The 20,871-nt window shown below is 47.8% G+C and overlaps 1 protein-coding gene across 2 annotated transcripts in view; it reads left to right on the top strand.

The window, feature by feature from the left end:
* The window catches only part of LOC142582930 (uncharacterized), a 345,940-nt gene that overhangs the window by 175,714 nt on the left and 149,355 nt on the right, over positions 1-20,871 (top strand). For both annotated transcript variants that reach the window (XM_075693069.1, XM_075693070.1), the window contains exon 2: positions 13,620-14,012. In XM_075693069.1, the coding sequence (XP_075549184.1) occupies positions 13,620-14,012 (393 nt within the window). The remainder of the gene's footprint in view (positions 1-13,619; positions 14,013-20,871) is intronic.

Genomic DNA, 20,871 nt, shown 5'->3' with positions numbered 1-20,871 from the left:
CTTGGTTAAAATCATGGCTCTCCAGAAGCCGTCGTTTCGTGACGAAGTCCGAAACGCGTCGATATTTCAGTGGAACGCTAGAGGACTGAAGTCACGCATGTCGGACTTTCGACAGTTTGTGTTCACGAATAAGTTCCCAATCATCGTCATCTGCGAGCCCTTATCAGATAACATCAGACTGTCCGGGTATGAGTGTTTCATGTCCGCCACCCACGGAGAATGCAACAAGATCATCGTATTCATGCGACGTGATCTTACGTATGTCCATCATCCAGTGTCGCCTGACCAAGAAAACCAATACGTATGTCTGACAGTAAAGAAAGGCAAGCTCACTTTCACATTAATTGGAGCCTACATATCGCCCTCAAGTCGGCTGGACTGCGAGAGATTACGGCGAATCACGACGGCGACTCCGCAGCCTTTGGTGATTACTGGAGATTTTAATGCCCACCACCATCTCTGGGGAAGTTCTAAGATAAACTCGAGAGGCAGAAAATTAGTGTCATTTACCTCCGAACAAGAACTGTGCTTGTTAAATGATGGAAGCCCCACCTTCCTGCGTGGAACTGCCTACTGTAGCTGCCTGGACCTGACCTTTGTTTCACGCTCTTTCACTAGAAAGGTCAGGTGGTTTCGGGATATTGAAACGCGGGGAAGTGACCACCTACCCACTTATCTTAGGGTTGAAGGGTTGACGGACTCCAGGTTAGCCGGCGTCACACAATGTATCGACTGGCCAATGTTCAAGTCAATTGTCGAAGACGGCTGTCGTGATGACTTGTCCTCTAGCCTAGAGGACATCATAAAAGGTGCCCTAGAGGTTGCGAAACATTCGCTTCTGAGAACGTATACACGCACCGAATACGACATCGAGCTAGAGAAGCTTCGTGCAATTCGTCGTCGTGCAGAGCGAAGATACAGGCGCACGACCTCTGTACATGACTTGAGGTTGGCCAGAAGAACTCAAAAGAAGATTCAGCGTCGCATGGACAAACTCGCATCGCAAAGATGGAAATCATTCTGCGAATCTTTGGATCCACGAAAACCTTTGTCTCACATATGGAGAACTGTTCGTGGTCTCCGTGGAACCCCTCAGCAGCGCCACCCTTTTAAGTCTTTGGCCCTTCACCAACAATGCAGCGAGATTGACGTAGCGGAAGCTTTCTGCAGGAGGATTGCTGGCGAAACTAGTTCCGCTGGAACATCGACGCTCCACCACTCACCGGTTTCACGCGACCCCCGCATGGATAGTCCTTTCTCCATGGACGAGCTCGAAGCTGCACTGACCTTGTGCAAGCGTTCATCTTCACCAGGACCCGACGGTATAACCTACCGTGCCCTTTGTAATCTTGGCGAAGAGGCTCGAAAAGTGCTCCTGCTCTTGTTCAACAGCTCCTGGCAGACAGGTACGGTTCCCCAGGAATGGAAGACCAGTCGCCTAATTCCACTACTCAAGCCTGGCAAGTCGCCTGTAGACATTGCATCATACCGACCAATTGCGCTTGCCAGTTGCATCGGAAAACTAATGGATAGGATGGTTCTAGCACGGCTAGAATGGTACCTCGAACATTACCAGGTATATCCAGATGCAGTGGCCGGCTTCAGGCGTGGCCGTTCTTCCATAGACAACGTTATCGACTTAGTGACGTACGTCGAGCACCAGAAGTCCTGCAAAAGATTATCTGCTGCCCTGTTTCTGGATGTTAAAGGAGCGTACGATAACGTAACGCACGAAGCGATTTTCAACGCGTTAGAGGCAGTAGGACTTGGCGGCAAAGTCTATCTCTGGATAAGTAGCTATCTACATAAGAGATCCTTTTTCGTACTTACCGAGGATGGCCCGACCTCGCAGCATTACAGTAACCGTGGGGTGCCTCAGGGTGGAGTACTCAGCCCAACGCTCTTCAGTCTAACACTCATTGGACTCACCGACATCCTGCCAAGCACCGTTAGGCTATCCATCTACGCCGACGACATTTGCATTTGGACGTCGGCTGTGACGCGACTGCAGCTTCGCGCGCGGCTTCAAAAGTCAGCCACTTTAACATCATCCTACCTTAGAGAACAAGGACTTCGTATATCATACGAAAAGTGCGCAGCGGTGGCATTTACCAGGAAATCAATGTCTGCATACGTGATATCCGTCGACAGACACATGATCTCGTACAACACGAGTCACAGATTTTTGGGAGTGGTCCTGGATAAAAATCTCTCCTGGACCCCTCATGTGAATTATGTGAAAAAGCGCCTGACAGGAATTTGTCATATGTTTAAGTTCCTTGCAGGAAAGACCTGGGGAGTACCAATACACTCTATGCTGCAACTGTACAGGGTCCTCTTTATTGGATTCCTACGGTACAGCCTACCGGTCATGTCCAACACCTGCAGAACTAACCTGAATATAATTCAAAGCATCCAAGCCCAAGCCCTCAAGATATGTCTCGGTCTACCGCGGAGTGCGTCAACGACTGAGGTTATTGCAGTCGCTCAAGATTTCCCTATTAAAACGCACATTATCATTGAAACAATGCGTGTGCACATACGACACTATGCCCGGACCCCTACCCACCACCTAGCAAGTCTCCCAGTAGATAGGCCCCACACGACATTCAGTGCGACTGTCTTCGCGCACAGTGCCTCTTTCAGGTCAGGTTACACACCTGCGGCAAGGCCTTCCAGTCCTCCATGGTGTATGCGCCGTACTCAAGTGAACCTTACAATCCCAGGCCTTCAGAAAAAGTCGGACTTGCCATCATCAGCGCTCAAGCAACTAACTTTACTTCTCTTGTACGAGAAATACAGCGACTGCACACACGTCTACACTGATGGATCAACTACATCGACCAGTTCCGGTGGCGCTGTAGTTATACCAGCAATGAGAATAACCAAGCGGTTCAAGACTTCCCATGTCACTACGTCTACAGCTGCAGAGCTCGCGGCTCTCCGCGACGCGCTTCAAGTGATAAATGCTGAAAGTCCTAGAAAATGGGCAGTCTTCTGCGATTCAAGGCCGGCCTTGCAATGTGTGCAGTCGTTTCTCCGACATGGAACTCACGATCAGCTCACGTGCGAAATCGCGGAACTTGTTCATCACTTAATAGGAAAAGGCCATGATATCTCTTTTCAGTGGATACCAGGTCATTGCGGTATCATTGGAAATGATGACGCCGATAAGGCAGCTCGGACGTCAAACCAAGAAGACCGCTGCGTCCCCATTCCTCTCTCAAGGACCGACGCCGCGAGGCAACTTGGCATTCTAGCACGCACGATCTCCTTGGCAGAGTGGAACGCCGCACATAGAAGGCGCACAAGACTGCAAAGACTAAACCCGTCACTTCAACTCAAACCTCCAGCGGGTCTACACCGACGTGAAGCGTCTCTTCTGTGCCGGTTATGGCTTGGAGTTGCCTTCACGAATGCCTACTCAGCACTAATTGGAATGACTAATACTCCTGCATGTGATGTTTGCGGATGCGAAGAGAACATTGACCACTTATTGTGCCATTGTCCTCAATTTCAAGCACAAAGACAGTCTTTGTCCAACACATTGAGGAAACTAGATGATCGTCCTCTTAGTGAACAGACCATATTAGAGCACCGTCCCGACCGATCATCGGCTCAGAAGGCAGTGAAGGCACTTTTGTGTTTTCTCAGAACTTCTGGTTTGCTCGAGCGACTCTAACTGAAGTGCTGTCCGTACACGTATCTACACCTTCTCTCTCCCTTCTTTCTCTTCCCCTTCTCCCATCCCCCAGTGTAGGGTAGCCAACCAGACTATTGACTGGTTAACATCCCTGCCTTTCCTGAACTCTCCTCTCTCCTCTCTTTTAGGTAACTTTTCACCGTAAATATGATAATAATAGAACAGTGAGGCTATACGCTTGCTACTGTTAGGTACCGTTATTAGGTTGTAGTATGAACATGCTGCCTTCTCTTTGGCAGGGGATAACTTAGCAAACATGTCAAGCATATTTTTTTGTTTAAATCGCCCTATTAACTAAATAGATCAATTCTCTGTCTTAACAACATAATAACAACAAGAAGCATATTATAGGTCGTCTTCTGATGCACTTCACTGTCCTCTCAGGAAGTAGATAAATAGTTAACATGCCGCCTACTTTTTGTATTTATATATCTCCACCACGCGCACACATGACGTTCACTACTATAACTTCAGTTCCCGAGCAGTGTATATCAGTCTGCTTAGTAAGGCACTTTTGTGCTTCCTGAGGGCGTCTGGTTTGCACGAGCTGCTCTGACTGAATGACTGTTTGTGCACGTCTCTATACCCTCTCCCCCACCCTTCTTTCTCTTCCCCTTCTCCCTTCCCCCAGCGTAACGTAGCCGACCGGACTCTTGACTGGTTAACATCCTTGCCTTCCTTATATCCCCCCTCCCTCTCAGGAACTACAATTAGACTTCCTATTTTCACTACTCCTCCGTTGCAGTTCCCAATTTTTCTGAGGCACCTCATTTCCTTGCGCTGAACATAGAAAACTTACTTGGTAAAATAATGAGGGAGAAGCAAGTTTCCATTTGTGCTTATATTTCAGAAAGCGCTGCATAGCGCCCACGAGTCTACGTAATTGCATTCTACTTAAAGCAGTCAAGCGGCCCTGACAACCGCCGCTGGACCGGTATTCTCAATAACGAAACTTGTCTTGAAGCCATTAAGGGGTAATTTAATTTTCCTCATTAGGCTTAAAAGAGCTCCATATTTTTCCACTCCTGCAATGTCTGAAAACACCGCCTACCTCCACAGAGTGGAGTTCATGTAGTACGTATAATTAATTCGGGAGACGAGAGAGAGAAGAAAAATGTCCTCCCTAGTGAATTGCGGACGCCTGGGTTCAGTTCATTGCGTTGCTATGGACAAGACCCAAATTACAAGTTTCTAGTTTCTCCTGCTGCCACACAGATAGGTAAAAGCTTTGAACGCACTTCACATATACAACGTGTTCTAGCAAACTTTATGTAAGCTTTAAGATGTTCGTATGTAATTTAGGAAGATACAAGTGAAGTAATGTTATTGGCCAGTCTATAAAGAAATTCATACAACTCCTTCGCAATCTGTTCAGTTCCGTTATAGTTAGTCAAGATTATTTAATTATTTCGCAAGCCTTCAAGTCGCAGGAGCGATCCATTCATAAAGTTGTCGAGTGGTTTAGGAAATATCCGATACAGCAGTACGTAACCTACGTGTTGCGTAATAATTCTTCCATGTCATAAAGAAAGGCCAGAAAATATAGGAAGCCTCCCTTGACTACGCGCTCACTAAAATTTATAACGTAGGCATATGATGGATAAAATCTTAATAAACTCCTTAACGTCTCGCAGTGGTTTGATTTCATTTCAATACATGCTACATGAAGAACCTAACACCCAGAGGCGACAGATCTTATCAGACGGCGGGATCGACTGACTGTGTGGTCACCAGGGTAATATAAATACATCTCTACAAGTAATTCACGTCTCCCCCTAGCGGAAAGTTTGAATGCTTTGCAGAGGCACTTATGGCTTCAGGAAAATTGTAGTCCATATCACAAAAGCGGAAGCGACATAGTAAGGCTACTTCATGGCATTGAGAGCAAAGAAATTGACAAAATATGGCAAATCAGTTCTGCGGAATCCCGCAAGATGGAGGAGGTATCATGATTTTTCCTTTTCATAAAGAAATCAACAAACAACGAACATTCAGACTTCGAAAATAGCCCTTTTGGACACGTCAGCTTAACGTCACGCACAACCTCTCCTCTCATAGTGACTTGACCTGTCCGTAAAAGCAAAAGCAGCAACCGAGTGACGCTGCCAGAATTGTGTGTCCCTGAGTAGTAACGACGTGGTAACTGCGACGTGTACTTTCGGCGTTGATACCAGCGATTTCATAGCAGTGGCGTAGCCAGGATTGGCACACCGGTTATACGCGACCCCCCTCCATGCAATTTCTATGCTAGCATGCGGCCTGCCAAACCCTCCCCTCTCCCCTGCCTACTAACCAGCCCCGTCCGCGAATAAGTGTGGGCCCCCACACACCCCCCAAAAATTTTATCGCTACGCCACTGCTTTAGAGTGTACTTTTCATACCGCACTATAACAACACAGTTCTCATGCTGGCATGTGCACCATGCCCTTTCAAAATTGACAGGCATGTTCATTTCACGTTAACGCATGTGGCCACTGCGCTGAAAAATATAGACGCGTCCAGGACTGGGGCCGAAAGTGCGTCCTGAATTATTTACACGTGGTTTCCACTTTAACCTATTGAGAAAGTCGCCTCCTCACCCAGTTAAGACGCCTTTACAAACAGTGTTTCTCTATGATTATGCATTAGCATGCTTCTCTATAGAGCTGTGCGCGTCCAATTATTATGCGTTTCTACTGCGTATTCACACTGGCTGCCCGCCCACGGTCGCTGAAGACTGCGCACCGCCACCACGCGCCACCCTATCTTTAACGTCGCGGTCTTTCTCCTCTGGTAATATGAACACGTTTTTCATTTTATCTCGGTACTTAAACGGATTCGTTGTGTTTTCAGCGAAGCTCCACGCTGTCGGAACTGGTCCTTATACTGAAATGGGAGGTAGCTAGACACGGGGTACAAATATTGAACTTCGCCGTTCGCCCGCTGCGGCGAGATGGTGGCAATGAGCTCGCCGAGCGCCGCTATGCAAATGTCCGCGCATAACTGCAGAAGCCAGAAAGAATCCACACGACGTCGCTGATTCCGTGAGGGACGAAAATGAAATTTTTATTGTGTTTTATTCTCAGTTCAATCAGCCACTAGAGCATACATAATCCAACGCTTCCTACATATACATTGTCTTTATACCGACTGAATTTTAAACGTCTTGGCATGTTTCAACGCAGACCTTAGAGCATGCCTCACAAATTAGAGAGCTCGTCTAGCCCCGACGGTCGCCTTCGAAAAGATTCTGTATGAGCTTGATAGAAGCGAAGAAACGTTGCGACGTCTTTTTTGTTGACTCACTCCCCACCAAACCGTTTTCTTTCCATTCGTTAACTCCCACTTGCGCAGAGTAACGCAGCGGATATGCGACCTGGTTGGCCTTCGCCTCTCGCTCTTTCCCCCCCACAAATTTATCCTCTCTCCCCTCACAAATTTCGGCGAGACAAGTGTGCAGAAGGCGTATGCGTCTACCTTGTCATTGTAAAATTATGGGGTTTTACGCGCCAAAACCATATTCTGATTATGAGGCACGCCGTAGTGGAAGACTCCGGAAATTTTGACTACCTGGGGTTCTTTAACGTGCACCTAAATCGTAAGTACACGTGCGTTTTCACATTTCGCCGCCATCGAAATGCGGCCGCCGTGGCCGGGGTTCGATCCCGCGCCCTCGTGCTCAGCAGCCCAACACCATAGCCACTGAGCAACCACGGCGGGTTGACTTTGTCATGGTTAGCAACTCATTATAAGACTTGCCATTAGCAGTAGGTATGCATCGCTTAGTCATTTCCTCAACATGGTGAAAGACAAATACGATAGACAGATATGAATGTGTCCAATATATTGATACAAAGTACAGGAGACAACGAGCGTGAGATCAACGCGAAAATAGTTGTATTCAAAATAAACGTCCCAAAGAGGAAGCTACAAAGTCACAAATGTAATGTCACAATTCGTAGAGGTTCACAGAGCTCAAGAATACACACTTCCTGTGTTACAAGGGCACAAGCGTTTGACAGGGTTCAAAAAACTGTATAATACGATAGCGCTAGTCGAGTCCGGCTGGCACCTTTCGTTGTATTCATTCTCTTGTGTCCTGTTTTGCCCATCTTTGCTACGTTCTTTGATACGATGTGTTCAAGGAGAGCCACTATAGCCGATAGAAGCCTCGGCCTCTTAATCAGAAGGTTTCTTACCCGATTTCCCAATTAACAAATGCATTTTTGTTTCGTACGTTTACTTTTCCAACGCCGTGTTGCTTGGTGATTGGTGACGAATGCTGCTTGCTGACACCTTAGAAAATCGGCGACCGCCGCGCGACACTGCTCTACAAGACCTTGTTTGAAACTATAGGACAATTGCGCCTAAAAGCATCGTAGACGCTTGTCAGTATTGATAATATTATCAATATATTGGGCCGCATTGCGCCTTCGTGTGCCTGTTCACCTTTTCGGTAGTCATTATAATGAGCGCTGCAATGTGTTTCCGTCTTTCGTATATATGTTCAAGTGTGTCTCGAACGGTGAAAAGGCGCAATCGTCACCGTTACAGGGCGACGAAATGTATGCCTTCCGTTTTAATAACTGTGCGAGGTATCTCCTGGCGGCGATAGTCATGAAGTTTCGGTTTCTACCTCCGGCATATCAAGTGCGGAGATAGTCTCACCATGGCAATGAGTTTAATGTTTAGGGTACAGCGTTAACAAACAACGCACAACACCGCCATTTGATTCCTTTTTTTTTTACCAAATGCTTTGACTTTCTTGCAACAGTAGGCCCAAATTACATTCGCAGGCCTCGGATGATAACTGACAAGAGAGTTCCCGCATGCCTCATCCGGATGTTGCCGGCAATGCGGACGCGTAACTGCGCCCGTCGCGCCGCGTTTCGCGAACAGATATTCCGGGTGATAGATTAGGAGCGGCTGAATGTGATATCTGTCACTGCCCGGTTCCTTTTTACTGGCGCATTCCTTGCTTTCCGGCATGTGACGAGCTATACTGGCCTCTCTCTCCCCAGTGATGTCCGTGCTCTGCCCTCCAAGCACGCATCATCTGTAAACACTCACGGTTCTCCTGTAATCTCGCTACGTCGTCTCTGACTTCTTCGCTGTGTGTGCGTGCATGTGAGGGTCATTGACTCTAGCCAGGTGGTACAAGCAGCTTTCGGTGAGCATGTTCGTGCGCGCATTTGCTTTCTGAGTCGCTTGTCCTTGCCACGTGCACTATATAGCTCTTTGTCCGTTAGGTTACAACGTAGACATAGCCGTAGCAGGGCTCGCTAACATTCGCTTTCTCTGTGGGCTGATTGAATTCAATGATTCTGCACGCAATACGACGCCGTCTACCCAACATGCTCAAAGAGAGTTACGGCTTCTACGTATACACGCTACTTTTCCGGCAGAACCGGCTATGCGAAAGCAAAAAAAGCAGTTAAACACCAGCGGGTCGTCCGCACGTGTGTTTGGGCGCGCTGTGTCTAACGAAATGCGCCGTTATGTGGCTGCCCTACGTGGGCTGCGGCGGCTGAGCCTCGAGGGTGGCAGGTTTTATAGCGCACGTTACGACTGCTCGCGCAAACTCCAGCTCGGCCGTAATTTACGAGGATTCCAACGCGCCAAAAGCGCCGAAGACGGATGTAAGAATAAGGGGGCGTCAATTTATGCCTAACCGCGTCCGCATCCCGCGGAGACCTCGGTTTTCAGCGCCCTCTCTCAAACCACGGGAGACCGGTACGATGTAGAGTTACTAAGGAGGAGGGTAGAGAACCGGGGAGAACGCGCCGGAAGACGAGCCATCATCTTTACGTGCAACACTCTCTCGCTCCTTTTCTTAAAACTCACGAGAGCTGGGCTTAGCGGTCCCAAAGAAGCTATCGCAACGCTGGCGCAGCGGGCAGCCGCGTTACTTCCGCTGAGCCTCCGGCGCAGGAATGAACGGCAACGTCGTTTGTTTTTGACCCCCTAAAGGCGAGAATGAAAGAGAAACTGCGCGGCGCAAGATCAAGCGCGACAGCAGCGGCAACAACAACACGAAATTCTCCGCGTGGGCCCGAAAGATGAGGAGACAGGGCCTTTGCAGCGACCAACAATGATGAATGGCTTGCGGGTGGGGGTGGAGGGTGTACTGACACCAGGATGAAGAAGGAGAAAGCCCGGAGTCGGGTAGCGAGCCTGCGCACGTGTGTGTGTGTGTGTGTGCTTGTGTAAGTCCCGAAGGAAACGCTGCTGCTTCCGGGCCGCAAAAGAAGAGGCACATACACGCGCCGCCAGCACAACAGCGAAGGCGCCCAGTCAGTCACACGGACCGCGCCGCGCGCTCCCGCTGTTCCTTTGATGCCGGGAGGACGCGTGCAGGGTGCTGGAGGATGATGAGGAGCCAGGCGGGCCCCGTGGCCGCGCTGCCGTTGTCAGAGACAGGTGGTGAGCGAGGAAGGACGGAATTTTATGCCCGGAGAGGATCCATTACCATCATTTAAACAGCGCTGGGCAGCGACGGGGCCCCGCGTGTGTCTGCGCGTATGTGTGTGCGTGCCCGCCTGCCTGCGGCTGCGTGTCCCCGCGACGTTCGCTGGCTTCTTGGAGCACGTCACTACCCTCTCCATTCCCGCCTTCTCTGTGCATATTTGCTGCGTCACTCAGCAGGCGGGCAGTCCGAGCATAGAAGAAGATGGGGATGCAGAGGGGGGAGAGGAGGAAACAGGGGAAGGGCAGAGGCGTCAGCGGGAGGAACAGAAGTGGGCTTTTCCGCGCCTCTGGGCCTCTGCATTAATGACTTGCTTAGCCGATCGAGACCCTTCGGTTATGTTTCTTTTTCTCTTTTTCACAAAGACATTTTTTTTTTATCGATGGCTTCCTTTTTTTCTTTCTAGTCATTTCATTACTCCCCTCTGTGCCTTTCTCTCCCTTCTTGCTTTCATACCTCGAACCTTCCACTTCTGCTCGAAGTTTACTACTACCGGTTCCCTTCTTCCGTCCTATATTCTTCCTTCTGGTGAGTTTTTCTTCCGGCTCGCCTCTGTTGTCGGTTATTTTGTATTTTTCATCCTGAAACAACTCCTTCTCGATCGATACATGCGTCCGCGAAACAGTTTTAATGACGATAATTTATCGCACGACAGAAAACCTGTATTCATTGGGGGAAAGGGCGCGCGAGGGACAAAAGAATGAAGGGCAAGAGAGCGACGTCGGTGCGGCGCAGAACGGGAGGCGCTGGTGCGGGAAATTCAATAGCTTGATGAACGTCGCCAGTGCTGGCCCGGCTGGGCTAGTGGGCTTTGTTAAGGCGGCTTCGGGAGGTGACATATTCGCTCTCGCGCAGCTCGGCGAGTTGGTTTTCCGCCTGAGCGTTTCCCCAGCGCCAAGCTCTGTTTGCTTTCTTGCCAGTGCGCGCACTGTGCGACGAGGGAACGCGTGTTTGCTTTTCCCTCGGGGGTGAAGAAGGGGCGCCACACGAGAAAAAGGGAAGGAAATAAAGTTCACGAAAGTCTAATTAAGACCACGCCGACCGAGTTGCGTACCCTTGAGCACTTTAAAACAAGAAAAAAAAAAGACGAGGACAGCGCTTTCATTCTTCGATTTTATGTTTCATCGTTGTCTCGACTATGGATGTTTGTCTGGTAACTTCTGCGGTCGTTTTTCGTGCACGTAGCCTCGTTATAACGCCTTCTAGCTTTGCGCTTTCCTTTTCGCGGGGGGAAATTAATTGCACTTGCAACCGCATCGCAGCTCATGTGGTTGCACGAGCACCTATATAACTTCCGCGTCCGCTCAAGACTCATTAGGAGCGCTGGTAGTGATTTTCGATGTCCGAAAGTTAATGGGGCGGAAATGCGCGCTTTCTTTGGGGCGCTTCAAGAGAGGCCCTTCTTCGAGCCGCTCACGTTTATCTCTCCGATTTCACGTTAATTTCTTGAAAGCGCGTGCATGAGACAGCGCGCGGTATCGCTGATGATGAAATGGGCTGCGAAAGGGTCGATTTCGCGCGTGTCATCATCGTGGCAGAAGAGAATTGACACTTAGGAGGAGTTCGTACAGGCGCATTTTGTCGGATGCGCCCATACAAACATCTCTGAAGGGAGTGGAAAGACAGATTTATGCGCGTCCAAGTCTGTTCGCGATTCATCTCCGAAGTGTTTTTTTTTTTCGTTCTGAGTACGTTATATATTAAAAGAAAAACGTAACTTCTTTGCAAGCGAAACGTCAATGTATATGCGAAATAAATTGAAAGCCGAATGCAAGGTGCGAGAGCTAAACCGTCGTGGTGAATTTTCTGAAAACAATATTGTAACTTAAGCCCAGTGGGTCCACTTATGACCGTACTTTCTTACCGCGAGCATGCTGCAGATATGTCTTTACTATAATTATGTTTTGTTTTAATATTTTGATGCAGCCCTTAATGTCGTAGTGCTCATCTGACGAAAGCTATCGTTTAAAAAAATGCAGGTTGAGAAAGCTTCAGTAAACCAAGCAGTACGTAACGATAGATACAGCTTCATCCCAAGCAAATGCCACTGGCTTCTTGTGTCGCAGAAAACTCCCTCGTGTCTCAAAGCGGAAGGCACCACGTGCGCTCTAGGTAAGGCGATGACTGCTCCGGTCGTCGACGGTTACGTTAAATATATTGCTGTAAGGTATAACCTGAAACTCACTGCCATTGGTCGCTCCTGAAAAGCTGGCAACGGTGACGACGGGCCGAAGGACACTGCTTTCGGGTGCGAATAAAGGTGCTCCTTCAACATCCTCGTTTCTCATGCCCACCCTCGTGCACATCGGCTTTTATCCTTTTAAAGTTAAAACACAGGAGGAGACAGGCGTAAGAAAAATTGCTCTAACTTGAGTTCAGGTGTCTGAGGCACTATCCACTGAACTATCTCAATCGTTTAATTATCACATTCCCACCAATTGTCACGAGAAACAAAAATAATGAAGAAACAAACGACAGTGATTGTCAATGTAAGCAAATAGCCCGAGGGAGCGACGAGCAAGTTATGGTCCGCCCCTCCCCCTTCCTACCTCCTTTCCGTCATTCTTGCCGCCCATCCCCGCAACACTGTAGCCCGAGAGCACGTGCGCTTTCACTCTGCGCCTTTTCGGAGTTCCGTCGTAGCAGACGTGGAGCGCGAACGCGTCCGCTTTTTGCTCTCCGTGGTGTGTCGGCGTCGACGCCGTCAGAGAGGGCCGGCTACCGCCGAGCGGCAAATAAGTCACGCGACTAACGAGCGAGCGCCAGCCTTCCCTCCTCCTCACTTCTGTTCTTACCCGCCAGTCGCTTGCCCGAGAACACGCGCCCTTTCCCTCGGCGCATTTCCTCGCCTTCCCTCCCCCAAGTCCGACGACCGTCGTACCGCAGACGTACCGCGAAAAGGGCCGAAAGAGCCTAAGAAAGCTATTCGCTTCAATACTATTTGGTGCATGACTGTTTTGTCATCTCTAACGAAAAAAAAAAAGAGAAAAACGCGCACGAAGTATATTCATCGCACCACGAAATGACGCAGCAATCTATGATATGAAATGCACCCGACGAACCGCTACGCATTATCCTTAACGCAAGCAAAAAGGGGCTTCTGTGGAAACGAACATTCTGCTTCGTCCACGTACGTAGAGATGTTTTCATCAAATAATTCATTCAATCATTCATTTATCTTATTTTTACTTTTATTCTATTCATATTTTATTTTATTACCCCTAAAGACCCCTCACAAATAAAAAAAAAATACGTCACGATTATGTATTCGAGGCACTTGACCAAACAAACGGCCCTTGGGGATAGTACGAGACATAAGAATTGACTATAAAATGTATTGTGTCGGTATACGTTTTTCCCGAACGTACGGAGGCCACGAAGCCGGCTGCAGCCCAGCCGGCTGCGCTCTGCAGAAAGCAGAGCGCCGACGCTAACCGCGTCGCGCACTGCTTTCTCCTGTGCCACTCGCAGATGCCCTGGTGCGCGTCGTCGGCGCCATCGAGATCACCAAGCTGACCGTGCCGCGAGTGGTGGAGAGCGGCCGGCAAGGCCCGTTCGAGCTCGACTGCCAGTACCGCTGCAACGAGTCCGACTCGAAGCTGGTGGTCAAGTGGTTCTTCAACGGCGAGACGCAGCCCTTCTACCAGTGGATCGCCGAGCTGGAGGACCCCGTGGTGACGGACCGCTACGCGGACGTCATCGACATGGACAGGTCGCACGCGCCGGGCGGCGCCGAGGCCTGCAACATGCACACGTGGCACCTGCGCCTGGTCAGGCCCACCATCGACATGAGCGGCAAGTACCGCTGCGAGGTGCTCACGCTCGCCAACCAGGACAGCGCCGAGGCGTCCATGATGGTGTTCGGTGAGTTTGACTTCAGTGAAAGTGAGCGTTCGTTCGGAGTCGGCTAATGTTTGGTTCACAGACAAAAAAAAAAAAAAAAGATGGATTGTGATAGCCCCGAGAGAACAATAGAGAAGCGCTCACTGATTTAAACACAAGAAGAAGAAGAAGGAACAAGCACTGCTTAAAGCAAAATGCATCCCCATCAGGCTAAACCCCAGCCTGCTGTGCCACGACCGAAGCCACCGGCATGAAAAAAAGTATATCCCGCAAGTTGTACTCGGGCGTTTGTGCATGTATGTACATAGTGTTGTGGGCGTAAATTATATGGTGATGGAACACACTGTCGAGGAATTAGATTTTACCCTTGTTATCTTCGTGATCACGTTTTTCGTTTCGTTAATTATCACACTGCGTTAGCACTTTATTTTCTTGTCGCAGAAGAGGAAAATGGAGTGATCGAAGTGCGTTCTGCATGAATATTTTAACAGCAGCCAATTTATGCCAGAACAGCACAGGATACGAACGAAGACGCCCTGTGATGATAGAAACCTAAATCTGACTACAAGTCATGAAAACGCATTAATAAAAAAAACACGCAACGAACCATAGGAATAGCCACACACGAAAGAAATACCATGTTGGCACAACGTACAGTAAAGTGACCGGCGCCTTTCGCTTGGCGCAGCCTTCGAAAGAACGGAGCTGTGTAGAGCAGCAAGATTTCTCCAAAGCGGGTTTTAGAGAAGTGGTGGCAAATCTCTGTTAAAAGGGGATTTGCGACACATTTCATTGCAACATCAGTTTCTTTTCGTCGACGGCCCCTTCTTGTCATCATTGGAGGAGCTTCGCATCGTAATTGTAGCAAGCGCGACGTTTGCACTACTCTGCGATTCACGTGAATGCGAGGCGCATTCCTACATCTGTTATTCGATCGACGTGCTTTTAAATATACTCACTTCGTTGGTTCAAGGATCTGTCAAGATTACTTTACAGTCAACTGTACAGTTTCATGGAGTGCTCGTGATAGTAGAGGGAAAGCTGGAATTATAGTTTCTTCTTTCACCACCAGTACACCGCTTCATCCAGCCTATGAATAATCGGTTTTGTATAAACTCATACGTTTCTGCTTTTGTGGAAAGTAAAATAAATAAATAAATAAATAAATAAATAAATAAATAAATAAATAAATAAATAAATAAATAATGAATCAATTGCCCAATTCGTATATCAGGCATGAATACATAGGTATATCAGTGATCACGATATGTCTGTTGCACATAAACGCCTAATCTTGCACTGAGCGCTCATTACCGGCTATGGCAATGCACGAGAAAAACCCAAAAGTTAGGTTGTATGCAGCACAGAATAAAAACACATCACTGCAGTACTAGGGGAACTAGTTAATGATAAATCTGATTGCCTAGAGTCTTACGAGGTAATGTCGTTAGAGTGTCGTAACGCTCCTGACTGGGCAGTAGATCGTCTAAATTGGCTTCTTGGATATACGAGCAAAACGAGCAAAACAAAGGCCATGCAGCACTTTGAGTGCCCCGTTGCGATCTTGTGGCCGAATTACAAGGCTTTTCGTTGGTAAGTGTTCCTTTCCATTGGCTGGTCGCCTTCGCTAACGATATGTCCACCCTCAGGATTGGCTGAAGTTTGCTCTTACGAGCAATTCTAGCGTAAGAGCCTTTAGTGAATACGGACTTTGGTGTCTATCTATAGTTTGGGTTATCCGGAAGGATCGAATTAATAACATAGTCTAGCAAGCACATGCCCGGCGGATGTATCCGCCGGCTCATTGTTTCTCTGTGAGAAATTAAAAAAAAATATTCGTTCGTTCACTATTGTTTTAAAAGCAGAATGTACAGGCGTAAGTGGATTCCATGCTTTTGGCCAAGTTATTTCGTTTTGTTTCGTTCCTTCCTTTTTCTCTTACTTTCTTAGGGGAGGGGGCGAGGGGAGGGGGGTCTCGTGCTCAGATAAGCGCCGCAAACTTCGTCGAAGAGTGTGTGTTCTTCATTTGATAACTATTATTTTCATTTATGTAATCAGGGTGTTTGGTAAACTTAAAGAGACACTAAAGCGAAACAATAAATTAGTTTACACTAATAAAGCATTGTTTGAGAACCCTGCAGGCAGTCATTTCAAAATAATACTTTGTTTAATAGATAAGAAAATTAAGGTAGAAGTATCACTGTTTGAATTTCGCGCCGAAACCCCGACGCCGGTACGTCATTGAGACGTCAGGGATTCCAAAGTATGTTTTCGCATTTGGGCCGCGTTGGCTGAGTAAAGGTTGCCGAAACTTGCTATGTTTAATATCTGGTTCCTTTAGAACACAATGTAGTCAATCTGTATCGCTATATAAGTAAGTAGGCCCTATAGAAGATGCCATCAAAATCACAGCGGCCAGGTGCGGGAACTTCAAGGAGGTGTCGCCACGCGTCTTTCGTTTTTGCGCTTTTTCTGGTTTACCAAGCGTCTTATTGTGGTAAGAGTGGTGTTTTTAGTGTCGTAGAAACGTAATTTACTGATGCAGAAAAAATCATTTTTCTCTTTAGGGTCCGTTTAATATCGTTCTGCGTTGTCATAGTTGCAGACATTGAAGTATAGGCAAAGTATGAGCACTCGTTCCCTTTCCGCACTGTTACATGCAACGTAATATTTTTTTCTTCTTTTTTGTCAGTACTAGGATTGAAATAGAGACATCCCGGTTAGTGCAGTGTACTCTGGCTCAGACAGGCAGAGCTCCGATTACAGAACCGTGAAAGTGTAATCAGGAGAAACGTCCCTTTGAGATATGCTGCATACCAAGGTTGGAGCGCACTCCAGAATGACAGAGAAACAGTGAGCATAGAGATGACAAGAAACAAATGCGGTAACTGCGGAGACGGCCCCATTTATTACGCATGCTGCACGAAGAGATAATGCCCAGATAATGGGCGCTGTCCGGCATATGGTGGCACATCACTGCCCCGGCGTCTCTGTGTCCTAGGCGTGGCGTCCTACGTACGGCACGTACACATGTCTTGGCAGAGCGAGCACGGCCCAACACTTGACACTTAAGTGCTCGATAACGCTCCTTCTTGATCGTCGCGCCTGTTACAAAGTATCCGCTCGTTCGTGAAAGATATGCGGTAAGTAAACTGAAGGCCCCAGTAAACGCGAAAGTATGAGCAAGCTGTGCTGCGATGGCGACATGAATATAGTATCGGTATTGCAGCATGCGGCAAACCGTTATAGTAATACAGAAAGTTAGTATACTGCATTTAGGAAAATAAGTCCTAAATTACGCGATATTTTTACGTATTCTACGTAATTATCTGATGATATGACAAAGAACATATGATATGACGAACACACACGCGCTTGCTTGCATAGTTCCACGGCCGAGTAGCAACTTAGGAGTGACGTCAATTACAGATACTCGATTTCACAAGTATAGTTATAACATACACGCCCCAATTTTTAAGCACTAATGCATGCCAAGGATGGAATTACGAAAGTACAGATTAATCTGAATATGTATACGTATACCTATTTTCACGAACTTTCTTTCTTTCTTTCTTTCTTTCTTTCTTTCTTTCTTTCTTTCTTTCTTTCTTTCTTTCTTTCTTTCTTTCTTTCTTTCTTTCTTTCTTTCTTTCTTACGTGATGTATGGTATACTCACGATGTATAGTCAACGGGTCACAGAGGTCACCCTCTCCTTTAACTTGACAGTTGCATCACGCGAATTGCGACATCATTAAGTGCAGTAACTTCATTCACGCAGCGGCTTCTAGAACATGTACGCCACGTTCATTGCACCGCACGAAGACATTCATCCCTCCTATACCTACTCTTGTTACTTATCTAACTTCGACAGAAATTGCGCCACGGACAGGAACCCATCTTTGTGAAACTATGGCTATACAGCCAGGCATTTATTCCTCTGACGCCACTCACGTTCTTCTATGGCTACGACATTGAGAAATGGCGACAAACCGTCAATTTTTCGTTCTGCCTTTCTTTGTGAATTGATTCCGTTATGGTTCTCTGGCAGTTTTGACAATCTGTATTCTCTTTATGGTCGTCCCTCTGAGCCGACGCCTCGTCTTATGCAGACACCGACGCGGGAGCCAAAATGAACCGCATAGTTTGACATTAGGCGCTGTTCGCATTTCGTAATTTTATTCAGACAGTACTCACCACAAATTAGTCAATAGACTGCTCCGTTTCTGCACATTCTGTACTCTGGAACAGTTAGGTAGGCAGCTGTCACCAAGCTCTCTTTCTTTCGTCCGACTACGTTGGAGTGCTAGCGTGAATCTCTTTGTGCGCTGTTCGCCTCGGCCTTATTCTTATCTACTATTCCACGCCAGAGCCAGACGTATTTGTTGGCGCCTTCTGCGTGCTTTATTTTTGCTTCCCGTCCTCATTCTTACTCTGTGCTCTTGATTTACAGCGAGACATTTTTCAGAAACAGAACCTAACACCACCTTCGCATCTTCGACCACACGCCTTAGTCCAGAAGAAAATTGCTTCCATTTCTGTTCGCAAGTCTGAAACTCCCAAGTTATTTGTGATATTACTTTGCTGTTGTGATTGAAATGTTTGTTGCTACCTTACACACTTCTCTCTAGTGCAAGCTCTTTCCGTAGTGATGTCATTTGTGCACTGGTGTACTTAACGAAGCGACGGTTCTCGGAATTCCAACTAACTATTACGAACTGTAATGTTCGATTCATGGGGCAGAGATAATGGTTATGACATAAGTATGTGAAATGTTGCGCATAAAGGACCCGGACACAATAAAGTACGATGAGACACACGAGGCTCACATATTGCGCCTTGTTTGTCTCATCGTACTTTCTTGTGTCCGTGTGCTTTACGCGCACACTGTACATATACTTATGGCATACCAACAGGACTAAGTAGTTACCTTAGAGATTATGACATCTTGTGAAAGTGCAATTCATACAGTACTTGCTTATCCACATAACGCGAATGACAACGCATAAAGTGCACCTACGCATACTATGAGAGGGAATGCCAAATTTGTTTTCGAAAATTATCCTCGAGACGTCAGGGTTCCAGCTTGACATGTGAACATGCAACAAGTAGCTTTCTCACTGAACACTTAATTCGCGGAGCTCTTATACATTCAGTATAGACGCAGAACCGCCGTGGCAACTTGAGCGCAAATATGAGCGTTTGACTGTTATGCTCGCTGTCGACGCAGAGCTCTTGTTCTGTGCGATTTGTTCCATTCTTTTTTGTGTGTGTGTCCTGGCACTTCCCTGACGAATCCTAATAAAATCAGCACATCACGTTATGGGTAGTTTGTTAGCAGCGGCACGCTACTTCAGATGGATACGATGACAAATGACATTATACACACAGGACACGCCATACTCTCACAACTTGTACATTCGGACACATGCCTAAGCATATCGTTGATATCAATGTCTCGCATGAAAGTTGTCTTCGCAGCACGGGGCGCATGGATGGCACTGATCTACTCAAGACAAAAAAAAAAAAATCATACCGTGACACCTGTTTAGTGCCGAGATTAACGTGGTGCTTCATAATGAGTAAATGCTCCAATAGCACATTGATTTATATATGTCCTCCGATATAATGCATGTCGGGCACAGGGGTGATCCCATGAAGTTTGTTTTAAATGAAAGGTCAATAAATAAGAGGTCATTAAAACGAATGTAGTACGTAGCCTTATTATTTGGTCTACTTCGCCTGCATGCTTTTCTTCTTAAGGCGCGTACGGCCTGGAAGAAGGAGAAAGTGTGAGGATCTGTGAGTACACTTGCAATAGACCACGAGAAGGCGCACCAATTAGAATGTTTAGATCCTCAAATACAGCGGCTAATTGTTACGGCAATGAAATGCGATAGCACCTGACATTCTCATATTTCAGTTCTCTACGCTTCGTTCTCTAGCTCCAAGTTTGACCTGCCGTTGGTCTACTCGTCTATATACAGCATGCATTCCCTTTCGCTCGCTCTCGTGCCTGCTTATTCAACCAGACAATAATTTTGCTGCTTAGCCGCTACGATACAAATGCGACTTCTCTCCCTGCCTATAATCAATCGTCTTGGTCAAGACTGCGTCCGCGAAGTTCATGCCCAAGAGCCGTCGTCTTTGTTGCCAGAGTCCCTCTGGGCTAGCAGATGGCACTCGGCGCCTCTGTCGCTCGTTCCTCCTTCCTTCGCCGACACTGTCAATTAGCGCCGCCAAAGTGTCACAAATCAGCCGCCTTCTTTTCCTTTCCGGCCCGCGGCGGTCGGGAAGACTCGGCAAGTGCATTTGACGACAGACCGCGCACGTCGCGGCGCATTCCCCAGGCGGGCGGGCGAGCGACGCCAAACGCTGCTCATAAATCGGCCCCTCGATCCGGTATACTCGGAGTGCCGACTTGAAGTCGTTAGCGTCGGCGCGCGCTGCAGGCTGAGGAGCCGCGCGTGCGCATGTGTGGAGGGGGGGGGGGGGGAAGGTCGTTACTGGTGGCCTCCTTGTACTCTGTATCTCTCCTCGATGCCCACTGGGTATAAAGGCGCCGGTTGACGCTGCCTCCTTCCCGCTGCGCGCTCGCCTCCGAGCTCTTTCCGTGTTATCAAGTGCGGACGTGTCCGCCTGCCAAATGAAGCCAGCGCGCCGGACACAAAAGACGACGACGTCGTCGAAGCTGCAATTCCTCGCTTGGCGCGATGCGTTTTTTTTTCTTTGTTCTTTTCTATTTACTCGCTCTACCCTAGACGTTACTGATGTTTGATTCTCCCACGCATGTTCCATTTACTTCTCGTTTCCAATTTCTTTTTTTTCTTTCGCCGAGCACGCCGCTGTTGTTGTCGTAGCTGCTGCTTCCAGGCCTGGATT

The sequence above is a fragment of the Dermacentor variabilis genome, chromosome 5, assembly GCF_050947875.1.
Source record: "Dermacentor variabilis isolate Ectoservices chromosome 5, ASM5094787v1, whole genome shotgun sequence".
NCBI lineage: Eukaryota > Metazoa > Arthropoda > Arachnida > Ixodida > Ixodidae > Dermacentor > Dermacentor variabilis.
This window is presented reverse-complemented; position numbering and strand designations above follow the sequence as displayed.